General features: G+C 49.3%; 1 protein-coding gene across 1 annotated transcript in view; it reads right to left on the bottom strand.

Annotated features, from left to right (window-relative positions):
- LOC137445789 (mucin-5B) overlaps nucleotides 1-21,870 on the bottom strand; it is a 79,468-nt gene that overhangs the window by 34,736 nt on the left and 22,862 nt on the right. The window contains exons 14-23 of the mRNA XM_068147784.1: nucleotides 20,023-20,117; nucleotides 17,399-17,525; nucleotides 11,527-11,779; nucleotides 8,149-8,201; nucleotides 6,942-7,042; nucleotides 6,484-6,635; nucleotides 5,782-5,920; nucleotides 3,274-3,384; nucleotides 2,151-2,330; nucleotides 184-420 (exon numbers count right to left, since the gene is read on the bottom strand). Coding sequence (XP_068003885.1) covers nucleotides 184-420; nucleotides 2,151-2,330; nucleotides 3,274-3,384; nucleotides 5,782-5,920; nucleotides 6,484-6,635; nucleotides 6,942-7,042; nucleotides 8,149-8,201; nucleotides 11,527-11,779; nucleotides 17,399-17,525; nucleotides 20,023-20,117 — 1,448 coding nt within the window. The remainder of the gene's footprint in view (nucleotides 1-183; nucleotides 421-2,150; nucleotides 2,331-3,273; nucleotides 3,385-5,781; nucleotides 5,921-6,483; nucleotides 6,636-6,941; nucleotides 7,043-8,148; nucleotides 8,202-11,526; nucleotides 11,780-17,398; nucleotides 17,526-20,022; nucleotides 20,118-21,870) is intronic.

Below are 21,870 nucleotides of genomic sequence, written 5' to 3'. Positions count from 1 at the left end.
GGCACTGCTGTTTCCCCAGCACTCTGCAACAGGATTTAACTGGTGCAGCTGTAGAGGCAGGTTTTGAGAGAGGTTGGACTTGAGGTTGCTGTGCAATAGCCTCCAATAGTAGGAATTTGTGTGCAACTGTTCTGCCTAACAGCAGCAAATGCCTAGTGTGAAACTGCTGAGGGTGAGGATTACCTTGCTGTGGCAGGCTTCAAAGATGTGACTCTTAATGATGCTGCAGTGCTTCTGTCCCAGGGCAGACTTGAAGGGCTGATTGGCACACAGGTCTGTCATGTTTATGTTGGAGCAGGTGCTTGTGATTTTCCAGCTGTTTCCAAACTCCTGGATGCTCATCTCCATGGACTGCCCTCTGGTCGTGAAGTCATTCCTTGAGCGACCATCGAAGTCCCCGCAGAGGCCACAGACTTTTCCCTGGGGGGTTTAGGCAGGCACAGTAAATGGTTTGGTTAGTTTGAGTGCAGGCCTTTGTATGACAGGAAGAAACCATAGAACAGGTCAAGGGAGAAGAGCTGCAAATTTCTGACCAGCCATCAATATATGGCTTAGGAAATGCTGGAATTCAAGTGACAAGATCACTCCATTATCATGGAATCATAGAATGGCTTGAGTTGGAAGGCACCTTCAAGATCATCTAGTTCTATATCCTCCTGACATAGCCAAGGACATCTCCCAATAGACCATGTCGCTCAAGGCCTCATCCAGCCTGGTTGTAAACACTTCCAGAGATGAGGTATCCACAGCTTCTCCAGGCAACCCATTCCTGTGCCTCACTACCCTCATTGTAAAGAATTCCTTCTTAATGTCCTACCTAAATCTCCCCTGTTCCAGTTTAAAATCATTGCTGCTTGTCCTGACACTCCCCAGCTCTCCTGTAGCCCTTTCAGGTACTGGGAAGCTACTCTAAGGTCTCCCCAGAGCCTTCTCTTCTCCAGGCTGAACAGCCCAAACTCTCTCATCCTGTACCCATAGGGAAGGTGCTCCAGCCCTTTGATCATCTTTGTGGCCCTTCTAGAATAGAGTAGAACAGAATAGAATGGAATTAACCAGGTTGGAAAAGACCTTCAAGATCATTGAGTCCAACCTATCACCCAACATCATCTAACCAACCAAACCATGGCACCAAGTGCCTCATCCAGGCTCCAGGCTCTTCCTAAACACCTCCAGGGATGGTGACTCCACCACCTCCCTGGGCAGAACATTCCAATGGCAAATCTCTCTGTCTGGGAAGAACTTCTTCCTAAGATCCAGCCTAAACCTCCCCTGGCACAGCTTGAGACTGTGTCCTCTTGTTCTGGTGCTGGGTGCACGGAAGAAGAGACCAACCCCCACCTGGCTACAACCTCCCTTCAGGGAGTTGTAGAGGGCAAGAAGGTCTCCCCTGAGCCGCCTCTTCTCCAGGCTAAGCAACCCCAGCTGCCTCAGCCTCTCCTCACAGAGCTGTGTTCCCCTCAACAGCTTTGTTGCCCTTCTCTGGACACCTTCCAGCATCTCAACATCCTTCCTAAACTGAGGAGCCCAGAACTGGACACAGGACTCAAGGTGTGGCCTAACCAGTGCTGAGTACAGGGTCCTCTAGACCTTTTCCATGAGATCCATGTCCTTGGTGTGTTGGGTGTTTCAGAGCTGGATGCAGTACTCCAGGTGGGGTCTCAGGAGATCAGAGCAGAGGCACAGAATCCCCTCCCTTGACCTGCCCACCACTCATCTTTTGGTGCAGCCCAGGACATGGCTGGGTTTTGGGGGCTGTCAGTGTACATTGCTGGCTCATGTTAAGCACTTCATCAACCAGCACCCCCACGTCCTTCTCTGCAGGGTTGCTCTCAACACACTTGTTCCCCAGCCTGTATTTGTGCTTTGGATTTCCTCAACCCAAGAGCAGGACCTTACCCTTGGCCTTGCTGGATTTCACAGACCCACCTCTCCAGCCTGTCAAGGTCCACTCCACCACTGCAAAGTGTCCAGCTTTTACCTCCAGCTCCAAGTACCCTGGAGCATTTCAAACTGACTGAACATTGGAATAAAACACGAGACATGACCTGCTTGCTTCATCCTGTTCACTGAACCCAACACTTTGCCAAGCCTTACTCTTCACACTGAGGCTCCATAATGTTGAGTTTGAACTCAATCCATCCCATACCTACCTGGAAAGATGGTGCCACATGAACCACGACAGTAGTCTTCTGGTCCCACATGAAGTTCATCCCTTGGTTTGTTTCAATCACAATGTAACCTCCTCTGAGATCCACTTTGTAGTTCTTCTTAGCTCTTGGATCAGTGGCTATCTCCTGGATTCTTCCTTCCAAGAGCCTGATTTCACTGCTCTATAAGGAACAGACACATTGCATGGGGGGAAATCAAACATACAACTGAGTGCAGCAGCACTGGTACTCTGCCTCTTCTCCTTTAGCTTTCTTTTCTGTAGTCTTTACACTACATCTAGGCCTGTCACCAGAGGTGTCAGCCACAGGCAAACCCCACTGAGTTCAGTGGGAGATGTCTGTCTGTCCATGACAAGCCTTCCCTCAAGGCCACAGATATTGTCCTCATTCTAGATGAAATCTATTCTGCTGGCAGAGATTTATCCTGAGTAAGCAGGCAATTGAGCAGGCTAGAACACCCCTTGCCTTGATGCTTTCTTTCACCATCCCCTCCATCCCTCCCCACTAAGGGAGACATCTTCTGTATGCACTTCAGAGAAATGCTAAGCCTGAGCTGAAGGGAAGAAACTCTTCCCTCTGTGATCCCATCTACCTTGTGTTTGAGCTATAGCACAGAAGTATGCTCCTCTCAAAACTTTGTCATCCCTTCTATGCTGTTCATGTCACAGATGCAAACACACAGAGAGAATCACAGAACCAGAGTGGGTTGGAAGGCACCTTAAAGATCATCTAGTACAAATCCCCCTGCTATGAGCAGAGACACCTAGCTCACAGCCATGTCCAACCTAGGCCTTGAACACCTCCAGGGAGAGGGCATCCACAGCCTCTGTGGGCAACCTGTTCCAGTGTCTCACTACCCTCCCTGTGAAGAATTTCTTTTCTCACTTACTATATAGTGCTGTTAGCCCCTTGCATCTGTCCCCTCACCTGCAGAATTGTCCAGCCCTGTTAACACCAAATGCCTGAACCCCACTTGTCTGCTTCTGGCTGTTTGGTTTCCCTACCTATTCTCTGGCAGCAGCTGAGATGGAAGAGAAGAGATAATCAACTAACCACTACAAAATCAAGACCACAGCTCCTCAGTTATAACCAGCTGTAGACAAACCTCAAAAATCAGTGTGATCTTCAGGGAGCAGATGGAAAGGGACTTCCCACAGGCATTGTTCTGAATGACAATCCGGAAGGTGCCAGCATCCAGGTTATTGGGGCAAAAGTCCTGAGAAAAAGAGATAATCACAGAAACATTCAGGTTGGAAAAGACCCTCAGGAGCACCAAGCCCAGCCCAGAACCCTACTCCACAAGGTTCACCCCTAAACCATATCCCCAAGCACCACATCCAAACAACCTTTAAACGCATCCAGGGTTGGTGACTCCAGCACCTCTCTGGGCAGCACATTCCAGTGCCTGAACACTCTGGCTGGGAAAAATTTTTCCTACTGTCCAGTCTAAACTTGCCCAGCTGTAGAATGGAATGGAATGGAATGGAATGGAATGGAATGGAATGGAATGGAATAGAATAGAATAGAATAGAATAGAATAGAATAGAATAGGTTGGAAGAGACCTTCAAGACCATCGCATCCAACCTATCAACTAATCCCACTCCACCTAATCAACTAACCCATGGCACCAAGCACCCTATCAAGTCTCCTCCTGAACACCCCCAATGATGGTGACTCCACCACCTCCCTAGGCAGCACATTCCAATGGGCAATCACTCTCCCTGTGTAGAACTTCTTCCTAACATCCGGCCTAAACCTCCCCTGGTGCAGCTTGAGACTGTGTCCTCTTGTCCTGTAGCTTGAGGTCATTCCCTCTTGTTCTGTCATTACCTGTAAGAAGTGACCAGCAGCAGCCTCTTCACAACCTCCTTTCAGGGAGCTGTACAGAGCAATGAGGTCTCCCCTCAGCCTCCTCTGTTTCACTCTAACCATCCCCAGCTCCTTCAGTCACTCTTCATCAGATTTATTCCCCAGGCCCTTCACAGCTTCCTTGCCCTCCTCTGCCCTGGCTCCAGCACCTCCACATCTCTCTTGTATTGAGGTGCCCAAAACTGGACACAACACTCGAGGTGTGGCCTCCCCAGAGCTGAGTCCCAGGGGGCAATCACATGATGGATCATTAAATCCAACCATTCTCTAACTACACCTGTGAGAAGAGCCCAGCAGCAGCCTCTCTAGAACCTCCTTTCAGGTAGTTGTAGAGAGCAATGAGGTCTCCCCTCAGCCTCTTCTTTTCCAACCTAAACAGCCCCAGAAGTGGGGAGGGAAGAAGCTCTAAAATGAGTAGCAATCAAATGTGATTTCTCCTGTTTTGTCATTGTGATTCATTCACTCACCTAAACTCAGGGCATTTCAGAAGGCTCTGGTGCAGCTGACCTGGTGGCAGGTTCATATTTGATCAGGAACTTCAAAGAATAAAAGCTAAGGAAAAACTGAGCTTTTCATAGCACTAATCCTGCCCAGCCAAGAAGGGGAAAATAGTGTGGGATTTTTTTCTTTCTGTCCTTAAAACCAGCCAAATCAGCTGTAATTTGGGGATGACAAGATGTCTCACCGAGTGCTGCCTCATTACATGCAATTATCGTACACCATCCTCTCCGTGCTCCTGTGGCTACACAGACACTGGCAGCCTGGGATGGCTGGGAGAAACGCTTGGCTTTCCAACACCACACCTTGTGGATGCTGGAATTACATCAAGGCAGGGCTGCCCCAGCCCAGGAAGGAATGGTTTGGAATCACACAGTGCCCTCTTGTGCCGCTCCTGAGCCTCAAGTGCTTTGCTTTTACGTGAAAAACATCGCAGTCTGTCCTAGCTGCAGGAGGAGGGGAGTGAGCTCTGAGGGCTGCACCGAAAGTGCAAGCAGGTCAAAGGAGGGGATTCTGCTCTGCTCCCATAAGACCCCACCTGGTGTACCACATCCAGCTCCAGCTCTGAAGCCCCCAACACAACATAGAATCATAGAATCATCATAGAATCAACAAAGTTGGAAAAAACCTCAAGGATCATCAAGTCCAAGCTGTCACCCAACACTTCATGACTGCTATACCATGGCACCAAGTGCCACATCCAATCCCCTCTTGAACACCTCCAGTGATAGTGATCCCACCACCTCCCTGGGCAGCACATTCCAATGGCTAACAACTCTCTCTGGGAAGAAGTTTTTCCTAACTTAAACCTCCCCTGGCACAGCTTGAGACTGTGTCCTCTTGTTCTGGTGCTGGGTGCCTGGGAGAAGAGGCCAACCCCCACCTGGCTACAACCTCCCTTCAGGGAGTTGGAGAGAGCAAGAAGGTCTCCCCTGAGCCTCCTCTTCTCCAGGCTAAGCAACCCCAGCTCCCTCAGCCTCTCCTCACAGGGCTGTGCTCCAGACCCCTCCCCAGCTTTGTTGCCCTTCTCTGGACACCTTCCAGCATCTCAACATCTTTCCTAAACTGAGGGGCCCAGAACTGGACATGCTGTGCTCCCTTTGGTTTCACCTAGAAAAATCACCCAGGCTGAACCATGCAGGAGTACTGAATACTGAATACTGAGTACAACCTGGGAAAAGAATAGGGATAGGAAAGTGAAAAAAACAACCAACCAACCCCCACAACCAAATAAAGAATTGTTACCTGAGCTAGGATATAGTCACAGTCTCCCAGGAAGTCAAACTTCTCCCCATCGAAGCTCATGTAATGCCCATTTCCATACACCGTGCAGGTTCCCTTGCAGGGGTTGTCTGTGCAGTTCCACTGCCTTTTGTTGCAGGTGCTGGGAGGTGAGATGCAAAGAGTCATCATCTTGGTGTGGAGCTTGGTTTTAGCTTGACCCCAAACAGGGCAGAGTGATTCAGAGGTTGTCTTTTGTGGTGCATCAGAAGAAGCAATCAACTCTCACTCTTTCAGGCTTACCCTCTCAGCCCTTCCAGGACTGGTTCTTTACTCTAAGGGTGGTGGAACACCAGAACAGGTACCCCAGGGAGGTGGTTGAGGCCTCATCCCTGGAGATATTCAAGGTGAGGCTGGATAGGGCTCTGGACAGCCTGATCTAGTTGGGGATGTCCCTGCTGACTGCAGAAGGGCTTGGACTGGATGACATTTGGAAGTTCCTTCCAACCCAGACCATTCTATGAGCGTGCCATGATGTGTTTTACTGATCAGAAAGGTCATTTTTACCACCAAGACACATTTGAACTTCACCTATTTTTAGTCCATATTTCCCCCCAAGCCTGAGGCTCTTGTGAAGAAGAGCAAGGCTTCAAAATCCTGCCCCCACCATGCACAGACAATTCTAACAACCTTTGCTACAGAGCCCAGCTTCCTGGAAGAACATACCACGTGTTGCAGTCCACTTTGATGGTCTCCCCAGGTTTATAGAAGCGTCCTCCATGGACACAGGGGCATTGGTCTTTGGGGATACATCCTCCACTGCCATCCAACACCAGCCCGTCGGGACACATGCAGCCAGAAACACACTCTGTGGCATACTGGGCAGAGAAAGATGCAACACAAGGCAACTTGTTAATGAACAGGAAGTACAGGGAAGGAGCAGAGCTGCTGGATCTGGGTACCAGACCCTTTTTGGGGGGGGGCAAAGGGTTTCACCCCATAACTGTGAGATAGTGACTCTCACATTCCAAGTGTCACAGCTACATGGGTAGCTATAGCTGTTGTGTCACCAGTGAAGCACTTGGCCTTGTTGGCACTTGTTACCCCAGTGTTTTGTTAAGGATAATCACACATGGAAAGTCAGTTTGTCCCCTGCTGCTGCTGCTAGGAAGGGAGGTCCTTACACAGTGCATGTCCTGGGTCTTGCAGCTTTTTTGACACTCTGATCCAATCGCGCCAGGACCTGCAGAGCTGCAGTTGAAGTAATACATAGGAGCTGGGCAGTCTAGAGGAGGGAGAGAACACTTAGAGAAAGCAGCAGTGATGCCAGAACACAGAATTAACCAGGTTGGAAAAGACCTCAGAGATCATCAAGTCCAACCTATCACCCAACACCATCTGATCAACTAAACCATGGCACCAAGTGCTTCATCCAGGCTCTTCCTAAACACTTCCAGGGATGGTGACTCCACCACCCCCCTGGGCAGCACATTCCCATGGCCAATCTTGCCTACTGTGAAGAATTTCTTCCTAACATCCAGCTCAAACCTCCCCTGGCACATCTGGAGACTGTGTCCTCTTGTTCTGGTGCTGATTGCCTGGGAAAAGAGACCAACCCCCACCTCGCTACAACCTCCTTTCAGGTAGTTGCAATTGCAAACCAGAGCATTTGAAGGGGCAGCACATGCCTCCCTTTTACAGTTTCTATTAGATTTTGCTTCTGCCCACTGAAAATGTGGCAAGAAGGAGGCAGGTAACTTCTAAGCATTGGGAAGCATCTCCATCTTTCAAAGAATTCATACAATCACAGAATCAATGAGGTTAGAAAAGACCTCAGAGATCATCAAGTCCAACCTGCCACCCAACACCTCATCACTAACTAAAAGATGGCTTCCAGTGCCATATCTAATCCCCTTTTGAACACCTCCAGGGATGGGGACTCCACCACCTCCTTGGGCAGCACATTCCAATGATGAACAACTCTGTCAGTGAAGAACGTTCTCCTCACCTCAAGCTTAAAGTTCTCCTGGTGCAGCTTGAGACTGTGCCCTCTTGTTCTGGTGCTGGGTGCCAGGCAGAAGAGCCCAACCCCCACCTGGCTCCAACCTCCCTTCAGGGAGTTGCAGAGAGCAATAAGGTCTCCCCTGAGCCTGCTCTTCTCCAGGCTAAGCAAGCCCAGCTCCCCCAGCCTCTCCTCACAGGGCTGTGCTCCAGACCCCTCCCCAGCCTTGTTGCCCTTCTCTGGACACCTTCAAGTGTCTCAATGTCCTTCTTAAATTGAGGGGCCCAAAACTAGACACAGTATGCAGGATACTGAAATGTTACAGAAAGATATCACAGAAAAACATTCTAAATACCAGCAGACACCATAATCAGTTAACAACATCTCACCTTTTACCAGGACAGTTTCTCCAATGCAGTCCAACCTTCCTTGAATGCATTTGCTAAAGAGATGCCAAAAAAGAAAGACATCAGCTCTTTGCATGTCTCTCTCTCCCTCAGGAGAAAGGCCCTGCAAAGCTTCACTAGCCACACAAATAACAAATTCCTACCCACATGAGTGAGTGACACAGCTAGCAGGTTCCCAGTCATGAATCCCCATCCCCAGAATACAATAGAATAGAATAAACCAGGTTGGAAAGGACCTTGGAGATCATTGAGTCCAACCTATCACTCAGCACCATCTGATCAACTAAACCATGGCACCAAGCACTCCATCCAGTCTCTTCCTAAACACCTCCAGGGATGGTGACTGCATCACCTCCCTGGGCAGCACATTCCCATGGCCAATCTCTCTTTCTGTGAAGAATTTCTTCCTAACCTCCAGCCTAAACCTCCCCTGGCATAGCCTGAAAGTGTGTCCTCTTGTTCTGGTGCTGGTTGCCTGGAAGAAGAGACCAGCCCCCACCTGGCTACAACCTCCCTTCCTAAGAAGGAAGGTTAAGACACCCAACTCTTCAAGACTTTCCCCTTCATCTTCACAGTGGCTTCCTGTTTTCCCTAAACTACTTTTTTTCTCCCCTAGGCATTTCTTTTCCAACCTGGGAAATAAGGCTAATCATTTCTCAAGTAGCTTTTAAAGGACTAGACGAATCTGTATTGGCAACATCATCTAAAATCTTCAGGAAAAAAAAACCCAAATGTGGGAGTTGGGAGAGAAAAGGAAAGCAGAAACGAAGCAGGGGACATCTCAGGAAGTAGACACATTGGATAAAGCAGCCTTTGCCTGGTATTTGATAACATTGCTGCCCTGAACTGATTGTGAGTGAGGCAAAGACAATTGTTTTTCACTGTAGAGGCAAAGTAATTCTGTAAGGTTTAGTATCCCCCCCCCAGTCCCCCTCAAATTTCTCTCTTTCACTCTTTTCAAAGGACTCCTTTTAAAGACTGAGATTCATAGTATCATTGAATCAGTCAGGGTTGGAAGGGACCACAAGGATCATCCAGTTCCAACCCCCATGCCATGGGCAGGGACACCCCACACTAGATCAGCCTGGCCACAGCCTCAGCCAGCCTGGCCTTAAACACCTCCAGGGACAGGGCCCCAACCACCTCCCTGCACAACCCATTCCAGGGCTTCACCACTCTCATGGGGAAGAACTTCCTCCTCCCCTCCAGCCTCAATCTCCCCACCTCCAGCTTCATTCCATTCCCCCTAGTCCTAGCACTGCCTCAGATCCTGAGCAGTCCCTCCCCAGCCTTCCTGGAGCCCCCTTCAGATCCTGGAAGGCCACAATGAGGTCACTTCGGAGCCTTCTCTTCTCCAGACTCAACAGCCCCAACTCCTTCAGTCTGTCCTCACAGGAGAGGGGCTCCAGCCCTCTGATCATCCTCCTGGCCCTTCTCTGGACACCTTCCAGCCCCTCCAGATCCCTCTTGTCCTAGGGGCTCCAGAACTGGAGGCAGTACTGCAGGTGGGGTCTCCCCAGAGCTGAGCAGAGGGGGAGAATCACCTCCCTTGCCCTGCTGGCCACACTTCTCCTGCTGCAGCCCGGGATCTGATTGGCTTTGTGGGCTGCAAGTGCACACTGAGAGCTCCTGCTGAGCTTCTCCTCCCCCAGCACCCCCAAGGCTCTCTCCTCAGGGCTGCTTTCCAGCCAGTTACTGCCCAGCCTGGATTTGTGCCTGGGATTGCCTCGACCCAGATGCAGGACCCTTCACTTGCTCTTAGAACTTCATGAGGTTAGCTTGTGCCCACCTCTCCAGCCTGTCCAGGTCCCTCTGGATGGCCTCCCTTCCCTCCAGCTGTCTGCTGCACCACTGTGGTGGTGGTTTTTAGGCAATGTCTTTACAATTTAGTTGCAGGTTTAGAGGAGCAAAGCAGAAAAATATAAATAAGATCACTGTTGGGGGTAAAAAGGAAACCAAAAGATCATTCTAAACAAATTCATGGGGTAAATGTCTGGAATGAGAGGAGCTGTACCATAGCAGCTCTTCCCTTCTCTTCTGACCTCTGGCTGGTTTTGATTCACTCGAGAGAGATAACCTGCTTATGGGCTGGCTTGGGCTAAGTCTAACTTCCCTCTTGTACAGGGGTTGAGGAAGGCAGGGAGTAGCTTCCCCTGGTCCTTAGCCAGGGGGGTCCTTGTGCTGTTTATTAGCTGCAAATATTGTAAATCCTGTCTAATTTGCACATGTTCACTGCATTCCTTTGTAGAGTGTAGCTCTTGCCTGTAAATACAGCTTCCTCTGCTTCTAACTGAGTTGGTCTGGCAAAAGTTAATGCTGGGGGGAAACATCAACCCACCACAGCCACCTGTAGGATGGTGTGTTGGAAGGTGTCTTTTACTTTGGGTTTTGGTTTGTTTTCATTTGAAAGCCACAAGCTCCCCCAAGCACCTTGACTTCTACAGTCCCAGAACCCACAGTGTGGTGGAGGTTCAGAAGGGACCTCTGGAGACCATCCAGTCCAAACCCTCACCCAAAGCAAAGTCACTCACAGTGGATTGCTCAGGATCACAATGTCCAGGTGGGTTTGGAATCTCTCCAGAGAAGGAGACTCCACAATCTCTCTGCGCAGCCTGCTCCAGAGCTCCAGCATCCCCACACCAAAGAAGGTGTTACTGCTGTTCTGATTGAACCCCTGGGGTTCCAGATTGTACCTGTTGCCCCACACAAAGAGTCTGGCCCCTAAAGCTTGCTGTCACTGCATCTGGATGTTCTTCACACAACAATGAGCTTTGCATGCAGACTGCACACATCCCTTCACAGGTTTTCAAGTTCTTGTTTGCTAGCAGGAACACAGGGCCCTTAAGCTTTGCTGTGGCTGCACTTCCTGCCAGGAGAATATTTGCTTTGGTAGAATCCAGGAGAAATTGGTCATAATTCCTTGCAGTCAAATGAGCTCATTCAGGGACCAGAGCAGGGACTTCCCCAGTCAGCCCTGGCACCCCCCAGGCACGGCAGCCTTTCACAGTATCATAGAATCAGTCAGGGTTGGAAGGGACCACAAGGATCATCCAGTTCCAACCCCCATGCCATGGGCAGGGACACCCCACACTAGATCAGCCTGGCCAGAGCCTCATCCAGCCTGGGCTTAAACACCTCCAGGGATGGGGCCTCAACCACTTCCCTGGACAACCCATTCCAGGGCTTCACCACTCTCAAGGTGAAGAACTTCTTCCTCATGTCCAGCCTGAATTTCCCCCCTTCCAGCTTCATTCCATTTCCCCCTAGTCCTATCACTACCTGATATCCTGAGTAGTCCCTCCCCAGCCTTCTTATACTGGAAGGCCACAATTAGGTCTTTGCATCATTAGAGCAGCTTACCACATCAGCTTGTCCTCTTGGAAGGAGGTGCCAGGCTGAACAATCTTGCCTTTGTAGTAGCAGGGGCACTCATCTGGAGTGACACATTGCTCCTCATCATTGAGGTAGGTGCCTTCAGGGCAAGCACAGCCCTCCATGGGAACGATCTGCACTTTGCACAGCGGGTCAGGTTCATCCAGCGAGCGGCAGGACTGGTTGCAGTGCTTCACGCTATAGTTATAAACCATAGTCTCAGGACACTCCTCAGAGGGATCTTTGCAAGAGAAACAAAATGGATGTGTGGCCTTCTCTGTGCAACCATTGCTCATGCTCTTAGTGCTGCTTTCTGCTCCTTGGTAGCCAGAAATGGGCTTTCTCCAAACTGGAAGACCTCGTGTCCTAGTGGTCTGGGGGGAAGTTTGCTCAGGGAGCCTGAACTCCATGACACTGAACACAGGAACACTCAGCAGGGTGGGTTTGGACTGAATTAGGGAATTAAGATGACTTTGTAATTTGTACAGTCTGTCTGTCTATTTTATGTCAAGGCCTTTAACTTTGCAGTTTAAAATTCATTCTCTGCCCTCAACTGATGATTTCTTTGGCTGGGAGGAGTTTAAGGAATGAGGATCTTTTGCAAGGGTTACGTTTTGATGTTACACAGGCAGTGCCAAGGAACTCTGCTAATCATTCCTGCTTGATTTCTCTGGAGGGAAACTCATTTTCTCATTCTCTGGGCAAAATGGAAATACAACAGCCTCTAAGCCCTCTGGGTGGAACAAACAGTTAAATAGAAAGAATAGAAAGAGTAGAAAAAACAGGTTGGAAGAGACCTTCAAGATCATCGCGTCCAAGCCATCAACCAATCCAACACCACCTAAACAACTAACCCATGGCACCAAGCACCCTATCAAGTCTCCTCCTGAACACCTCCAGGGATGGGGACTCCACCACCTCCCTGGGCAGCACATTCCAATGGCCAATCACTCTCTCTGTGTAGAACTTCTTCCTAACCTCCAGCCTAAACCTCCCCTGGCGCAGCCTGACACTGTGTCCTCTTGTTCTGGTACTGGTTGCCTGGGAGAAGAGGCCAACCTCTGCCTGTCTACAACCTCCCTTCAGGGAGTTGTAGAGATCAATAAGGTCACCCCTGAGTCTCCTCCTGTCCAGGCTAAGCAACCCCAGCTCCCTCAGCCTCTCCTCACAGGGCTGTGCTCCAGACCCCTCACCAACTTTGTTGCTCTTCTCTGGACTCGTTCCAGCAAGTCAACCTCCTTCCTAAACTGAGGGGCCACTGGACACAGGACTCAAGGTGTGGCCTAACCAGTGCAGTGTACAGGGGCACAATGACCTCCCTGCTCCTGCTGGCCACACTCTTCCTGATGCAGGCCAGGATGCCATTGGCCCTCCTGGCTGCCTGGGCACACTGCAGGCTCATGTTCAGCCTACCATCGACCAGCACCCCCAGGTTCCTCTCTGCCTGGCCGCACTCCAGCCACTCTGACCCCAGCCTGTAGCTCTGCCTAGGGTTGTTGGGGTTGCTGTGGCCAATGTGCAGAACCTGGCACTTGGATGTGTTCAATCTCCTGCCCTTGGCCTCTGCCCATCTGTCCAGCCTCTCGAGGTCCCTCTGCAGAGCCTCTCTACCCTCCAGCAGATCAACTCCTGCCCCCAACTAGGTGTCATCATCAAATTTAGAGCTCAGTTGACCATGTAAGATAGTAAAAAGCTGGGTGATTTTCACAGGCTGCTGAGAACCACCACCTTCAAAACTCTGTCATAAAATCTGCAGTTGGGATGAACAGGCATGACAAGTGAAGTCAGGAAATATCATCCACAGCAAGGCTCTGCTTTTCAAGAAAGCCTGGCATTTAAATGCCTCAGAAAGTCAACAGGAACTCAGGATCTAGTCTTAGCTCACTTTCTAATTCATGTCTACAAATCTAACTCCATAGCCGGTTTTCAGACTCACACAGATGAGTGCACTGCTGGAAGGCACAGAACAGTTGATTCCTGTCAATGAGAATAGAATAGAATAGAATAGAATAGAATAGAATAGAATAGACCAGACAAGGTTGGAAAAGACCTCAGAGATCAAGTCCAACCAATCACCCAACTCCATCTAATCAACTAAACCATGGCACCAAGTGCCTCATCCAGTCCCCTCTTAAACATTTCCAGTGATGGTGATCCCACCACCTCCCTGGGCAGCACATTCCAATGGCCAATCTCTCTTTCTGGGAAGAATTTCTTCCTAACATCCAGCCCAAACCTCCCCTGGCACAGCTTGAGACTGTGTCCTCTTGTTCTGTTGGTGGTTGCCTGGGAGAAGAGACCAATCCCCACCTGGCTACAACCTCCATTCAGGCAGTTGTAGACAGCTTTGCAGCAATGTTATCATCACATCAGCAACAGGTTCCATGCTTAAACAAAGCTTTGCGTAGTTTCCAGCCCATGACCCAAACACACTTCCTTAGAATGGTTAATGTGCTGGGTCTGGGTGCACATTCAAAACCAACAACACCAAAAATCAACTGGTTTCCTGGTCTTATCTGGAGTAGATGTGATACCCTGTGTTTAAATCAGGCCTACTTTCTAGACATGCTATGAAGATTCAGCAACTGAGGTTTGTCAATCAAAGCAGGCCAAATAAGCAAGGTATTAATGATCACAGAATCACCAAGGTTGGAAGAGACCTCAAAGATCATCAAGTCCAAACTGTCACCAAAGACCTCATGCCTAAACCATGGCACCAAGTGCCACATCCAATCCCCTCTTGAACACCTCCAGGGATGGTGACTCCACCACCTCCCTGGGCAGCACATTCCAGTGGTTAACAACTCTCTGGGAAGAACTTTCTCCTCACCTCAAGCCTAGACTTTCCCTAGCACAGCTTGAGACTGTGTCCTCTTGTTCTGGTGCTGCTTGCCTGGGAGAAGAGACCAAGCCCCTCCTGGATACAACCTCCCAACAGGTAGTTGTAGAGAGTAAGAAGGTCTCCTCTCAGCCTCCTCTTCTCCAGGCTAAGCAACCCCAGCTCCCTCAGCCTCTCCTCATAGGGCTTGTGCTCAAGGCCTCTCTCCAGCTTTGTTGCCCTTCTCTGGACACCTTCAGATACTGAAGAGGAGTTTACCTTAGATTTACCAGATGTAGGGGGTCTCAATTCTTAGCTCTTAATGGAATAAAAACCTCTTTACTTATTCCCTTTGTGCTTGGGTGTGGTTTTTTTTTTTGGTTGGTTGGGTGTTTTGGTTTTTGTGGGTTTTTGGTTTGTTGGGTTTTTTTTGGGTGTGGGTGTGTTGGCGGTGGTGGTGTTTTGTTGTTGTTTTTTTTAAGAGGAAGAAGAGCAGTTCTGGTAAGAAAAATGTTATTTGATTATAGTGCTCATGGACATAGATTTGAAATCACAGAATTGTCAGGGTTGGAAGGGACCTCAAGGTTCAGCCAGTTCCAACCCCCCTGCCATGGGCAGGGACACCTCACACCACAGCAGGCTGCTCACAGCCACCTCCAGCCTGGCTGCAAACACCTCCAGGCAGGAGGCTTCCACCACCTCCCTGGGCAACCTGGGCCAGGCTCTCACCACCCTCATGGGGAAAAACTTCTTCCTTATGCTTAATCTAATTCTCCACTCCTCTAGCTTGCATCCATGCCCCCTAGTCCTATCACTACCCAACATCCTAAAAAGTCCCTGCCCAGCTTTCTTGTACCTCCCTTCAGATACTGGAAGGCCACTGGATCACATGCCTCACAACTGAGGGCATGAGTGCAGAGAACATGAGCATACCTAAGACAGCTTTAAGCTTGCAGCAGGAGCACTAGGACAATGATGCCATGACCAACTAGAAGCTGCTAACTCAGTGGTCTTGTGGGTAAGCAGTAACACAAGTAATAGTTCATGCTTCCCCTAACTATTATTGTCTGACAGACTGTTAGCTAGCAGGGTTTACTTGTTTCACACAGCACTTGACTGCAATGTAGACATTCCCTTTGGACACAGCCTGCCTTGGGTGCTGCCTGCAGCCTGGCACAGCTGGACCAGCTGCAGGAGCCTCTCCAACCCCCACCATGGGACAGAGCAGTCAGAGTGGCTGTTCTGGCCCATTTGCTCTTTCACTCAAACAGTTGCAGCCCTCAATCCTATCACAGGCATGTTCCCAAAAGATCATTTCTTCTTAAACTAGGCCTCAAATGATTGTGCTGATTAAGCCATTGGTGGTTTTTATCCAGGGTTGCTGCAGTGTTTGGGTCGATATCACCCACAGTGCCCTGAGTGCACAGATTTCAGTCCAACCCATGCTGCAAACCAGCCTTGTTTTGGCATTAGACAATGTCAGTGATTCTGTGGTGATAACAAAGCAGGGACTGTGTCTGGTCCATAAATCTGCATGGGTCTGGGATAATTTGCTGTGGACTACACTGTGTTCCCTTTGAATTGCTACAGCATGGGTATGTTGGCTTGTTCTTACTGCAACCTTAAATGCCTTCCACAAAGCACCATACCAGGTTCATTGTTTATCTGTATGAGATAGCCCAGCCAGCCCCTGAGCCAAGCAGCTCCACAGATCACAGCTGCAGCAAACCTGCCTGAAAAATAACTGTTGTGATGTTTCCTATTCAGATGTGTTATTAGTCAAGAAACCCACACATCTAGTTTCATGCTGATACAGACAAATCTCATTGGAACTATCTGACTGTCAGTGGGAAAAGGGAAATGCTGAAGCAAAATGAAGAAGCTGGGGCTTGGGAGTTTAATTCTCAGCTCTGATCATAGCATCATAGAATGGTTTGGGTTGGAAGAAACATTAAAGGTCATCTAGCTGCAACCCATCTGCCATAGGCAGGGACACCTTCCACTAGACCAACTCCCATCCAACCTGGCCTTGAACACCTCCAGGGGCTGACTATCAACAGCCTCCCTGGGCAGCCTGTTCCAGTGTCTCTCCATCCCATAATTCAGTCTCATAATCAACTCTGGAAGTGCCAAGGAAAATTATGTAAGTATGTGGACACCCAACCCAGGATTAAGTGACAATCTGCATGCCCAAGAAACTTCTCTTCATTTGTGTGACAGTCCTGAGATGAAAATGCCTTTAAGCACTTTCCCATTCTCAGATATCACCAAGGGAGAGTTATTAAAAACCATTATTGTTTTACTGTAATATGGGAAAATGAAGTCCATGAGAGCTACACTATTTCTATGGGTTGTGTCTGGGCTGATCACAGGCTGACAGGATATTAGGGGCTGGAAGGGACCTCTGGAAAATTGAGTCCAACCCCCTTGCCAGAGCAGGAACATAGAATCCAGCACAGGTCTCACAGGAACACATCCAGATGGGGCTTGAAAGGCTCCAGAGGAGACTCCACAACCTCTCTGGGCAGCCTGCTCCAGGGCTCTGGGACCCTCACAGTGAAGAAGTTCCTCCTCATGTTGAGGTGGAACCTCCTGTGCTGTAGTTTCTATCCATTGCCCCTTGTCCTATCCCTGGGTGCAGCTGAGTAGAGCCTGTCCCCTCCCTCTTGATATCCCTCAGATATTTATAGACATCTATTAAATCCCCTCTGAGTCATGGCTGAGATGAGCTGCAAATAAGGTGTTGGGATTGAAATACAAGGGGATGTCCATGTGTTCAAAACTAACCTAATTGCAACTCCTTGGTGTGATTTAGTACACCCTGCACTCTTTTGCTTCCCCTCATGTTTTACTCAAGGAACATGCATCACAACAGCATGAAGTGGACATGAACTGACTTGGGCAGCAGAGGTTTTCTCTATAGAATTTATACTTATCCTATCTTTCAAAGACCCACTAATGCAGCACAGCAGACACTGGCTGCCACAGACTGGGCTCTCCTGGAGCTGTTCCCCACGACCCAAGGTATTTTAGGGTGCATACCACAGATGCCCTGCCTCCATCCCTTCAGGCGCACGCCGGCTGCAGCACAGTCTCTGGAGTAAGTAGAGAGCACACTGCACAGTGCCACTTCACTCTTCTCAGCGTTGCAGGTGTCATACATACATTTCTGGGGGACAGGGAGTCAAAAAGTAGTCAATCAACACATGGAGGGGGGGAAACAAGAAGTAGTATTATTAGCAATGAAACTTAATTTGTGCTAATGAGACACTGAGAAGCAGGAAATCAATGACAGTCATGCAGCTGCCATGAGGTTATGTCTGACACTGATGAACAGATGAATAAGCAGCAGCATAAGGGCAACTATAGAATCATAGAATTGTCAGGGTTGGAAGGGACCTCAAGGCTCAGCCAGTTCCAACCCCCCTGCCATGGGCAGGGACACCTCACACCACAGCAGGTTGCTCACAGCCACCTCCAGCCTGGCTGCAAACACCTCCAGGCAGGAGGCTTCCACCACCTCCCTGGGCAACCTGTGCCAGTGTCTCACCAACCTCCTGGGCAACAACTTCTTCCTCACATCCAATTTGAATCTACCCATTCCCATAGTTCATCAAAGCACTATGAAAAGTCTATCACAGCCTCCCATGGGGATGTACAGACAGAGAGACATCAAAATACGTCCTCTGAAAATACAGAGGACTGCCCAGCAATGACTGGGAATTCTGTATCTGGTGTGTGGGTGAGAACCATCAGACTAAAACACAGGTGCAGAAGAGATGATGGTTTAACAGGTTTAAGTCTCCAAGGAGACCTTCTGGTGGCCTTCCAATATCTGAAAGGGGCTCCAAGAAAGCTGGGGAGGGACTTTTTGGGGTGTCAGGGAGTGATAGGACTAGGGGGAATGGAGCAAAACTAGAAGTGGGGAGATTCTGATTGGATGTGAGGAAGAAATTATTCCCCATGGGGGTGGTGAGAGCCTGGCACAGGTTGCCCAGAGAGGTGGTGGAAGCCTCATGCCTGGAGGTTTTTAAGGCCAGGCCGGAGGTGGCTGTGAGCAACCTGCTGTAGTGTGAGGTGTCCCTGCCCATGGCAGGGGGGGGTTGACACTGGCTGAGCCTTCAGGTCCCTTCCAACTCTAACAATTCTATGATTCTGTGCAATCCCATTAAATAACACCTAAGGAAACAGCTAAGCAAGTATGAAAGAGATTTGCAGCTTGAGTTCTTTTAACTGAGCAGCTGGATAGAAGCACCCAGACACAGGCAGTCACTCAAGGTCATGCTGCAGCGGTGGTGACTTATCCTGCCATGACTGATGTCATGGAAAACACTTCCATGAATCATGGCTTAACTATCTGGTGAGATCAGCAGCAGCAGCAGACAGGCCCATAAGAAACTGGTTATGGAAAACTGCAGATTCCTATTTTCCCTGTGGTTAGCATGGATTCTCAGGCAGACACGCTTACACAGGGCACACTGGGAGAGGCAAAGCATCAGCCAGAGTTTTGAGGATACCTAATGATGCCTTATTTCACATCAGCTATTTTCTCATTATGTTGCATCACACACACTCCCCACAATCATTTTCTGTGTTTGCTATCCACATAAATGCCTCAGCTCTCTAGCTCAGCCAACTCCTAAGCAGCAATGCAGAGCTGTACACCAAGAGTACTGATGGGCAGCTTCTTGCACTCTAAATAGGAGAAGGGTAACAAGATTCCACAGTAATAAATATCACAGAAATGTTATAAATACATGTTCTCCCTCTAGATGTGAATTTTAATCCACCCCAGAGGGAATCAAAGCATCACAGAATGTCAGGGGCTGGATCCAAAGATCATCCTGTCCAACCCCCCTGCCAGAGCAGGGTCATCTAGAGCAGATCACATATGAACACATCCAGTCAGGTTTTGAATATCTCCAAAGAGGGAGACTCCACAACCCCCTGGGCAGCCTGTTCTAGTGTTCTGTCATCCTCACAGGGAAAAAAAAATTCCCTCCTGTTTCCATGGAACTTCCTATGCCTCAACTTCCACTACTGCCCTTTGTGCTGGCAATGGGCATCACCCAGCAGAGCCTGGCTCCAGCCTCTGGACACTCACCCTTATGAACATGAACGAGGTCACCCCTTAGTCTCCTCCTCTCCAAGCTAAAGAGCCTCAGCTCCCTCAGGCTCTCCACATAAGGAAGATCTACCACTCCCCTAATGATTTTTATAGCTCTGTGCTGAACTCTTTCAAGCAGTTCCCTGAGATCCTTCTTGAGCTGAAGGGCCCAGAGCTGGACACAATACTCCATGGAGCTGAAACAACTCTCAGTTCAGCTCCTAGAGTCACAGAATCTTCAGGCCTGGAAAGACCTTCAAAGCTCATTCCACAAGGAAACAAATTTAGCCTTTCCAAGCATGAACAGTTTGCAGGAATAGTAAATCTATTTTCCCTCCTCTTTCTCACAGAACAGTGGCTGCAGTCACTTCATATTTTCAGCCAGCAAAGCCCACTGACACTTGCAGAAACTCTCACATTGCTGTTTTCCTCACCAGCATCATCAGTCAGCTTCCTAGCAAACAGCCATTACTGTAACCTACTTCACTCCCCAGGCTACCTTCCTGGCAACTCACTCTCTGGACTAGACTAGACCACCCATTTCAGACCAGTGCCTTACCTTGGTGTACACAGAAGGGTCTACAGCAGCATGGCAGGCAGCAAAGGCACTGCTGGTGTTAGACAGGAGAGCACACCAGTGATGGGCAAATTTTTCTGAAGTGAGAGAAAACATCACAGTCCACAGTCACCTAAACCATTTGGCTGTCTGGATCAATACTCTTAGCAGGCATCACACAGAACTGGAATGTCCTGAAGTGTTCAGATAATGTCAAAGGGAAATGCAAGATGTTGGCATAGCCAGGTGACCAGCACAGGTGGATGGCTGACCAGGCATCTCCCTAAAAGAAAGCTTTCACCTGCCAACTACAAACATCATTACAGTGCCTGGGTTTGCAGAACATCTGCAAAGCCTCCCCACTTTCAATATTTTCCATCCAGCTATCCTAAACCTTTACAGTAAGGCAATGATTTATAGTCACAAAGAAGGGCCAGAGAAGGGCCAGGAGGAGGAGCAGAGGGCTGGAGCTGCTCTGCTCTGCAGACAGCCTGAGAGAGATGGGGTTGTGCAGGCTGGAGGGGAGAAAGCTCCAAGGAGACCTTCTTGTGGCCTTCCAGTATCTGAAGGGGGCTACAAGAAAGCTGGGGAGGGACTTTTGGGAGGGACTTTTGAGGGTGTCAGGGAGTGATAGAACTGGGGGGGGATGGAGCAAAACTGGAAGTGGGGAGATTCATTGTGGATGTTAGGAAGAAGTTCTTCCCCATGAAGGTGGTGAGAGCCTGGCACAGGTTGCCCAGGGAGGTGGTAGAAGCCTCCTGCCTGGAGGTGTTTGCAGCCAGGCTGGAGGTGGCTGTGAGCAACCTGCTGTAGTGTGAGGTGTCCCTGCCCATGGCAGTGGTATTGGCACTGGAGGTCCCTTTCAAACCTGAAGATCCTATAACATCAAATATGCAGTGAGCAGTGTGGCCGTAAGCTGCAGCTTTAATTTACACATGGCAGTGCCCAGAGAGTAGAGTCTGGATCCTCTGAAGCATAGAATGACAGAACTATACAAACTTCATCAGGTTGGAAGGGACCCTCAAAAGTAATCTTCTCCAACCCCACTGCTGTGTGCAGGGACCTCAACTACAGCAGGTTGCTCAGGGCTCCATCAAGTTTGATCTTGAAGTTGTCCAGGGTTGGGACCTCTACCACATCTGTGGGCAACCTGTTCCACTATGTCACTACACTTGTTGTAAAGAACTTCCTCCTAATGTCCAACTTAAATCTACCCTGCTTGAGTTTCAAACTGTTGTTCCTCCTCCTATCACTACCAGCCCTTGTCAAAAGTCCCTCCCCAGCTGTCTGGGATACTATAATGCTGCTCTAAGGTCTCCCTGGAGCCTTCTCTTCTTCAAGTTGAACATTCCCAGCTCTTTCAGCCTGTCTTCATAAGAGAGGTGCTCCAGCTCCTGATCATCTTCAAGGCCCTCCTCTGGACCTGCTCCAGCAGGGCCATATCCTTCCTGTGTTGAGGACTCCAGGGGTGGACACAGGGCTCTAGGTGAAGTCACACCAGAGCAGAGTAGCAGCGTCACCTCTCCATCTGCTGGCCACACTTCTTCTGGTGCAGCCCAGGATGTGATTGGCCTTCTGGGCAAATCCAAAACCAGTGAAAACAAGAACCAGACAGGGCCCCTGGTAGAGTACAACAGTGCTTTGGGTAACTTACTCCTTTAGACTTCTGCACAGCTGTAACAATCTAGACTAGATGGAAATCTTGCCCAGATACTAAGAACCAAGTACACTCTGCCCTGAATCTACTCTGGTCTCACTGCTGCTGTGTTCTTCAAGCCATGAGTGAAGGTGTTGGTTCTTTCTCCAGCAATGCATCTTATTTCTCTTTTAAGAGCAAAGCTGTCATCCTAA

Source organism: Melanerpes formicivorus, unplaced genomic scaffold, assembly GCF_026170545.1.
Source record: "Melanerpes formicivorus ecotype bairdi unplaced genomic scaffold, bMelFor1.0.p_v2 SCAF_16, whole genome shotgun sequence".
In the NCBI taxonomy this organism is placed as follows: Eukaryota; Metazoa; Chordata; class Aves; order Piciformes; family Picidae; genus Melanerpes; species Melanerpes formicivorus.
This window is presented reverse-complemented; position numbering and strand designations above follow the sequence as displayed.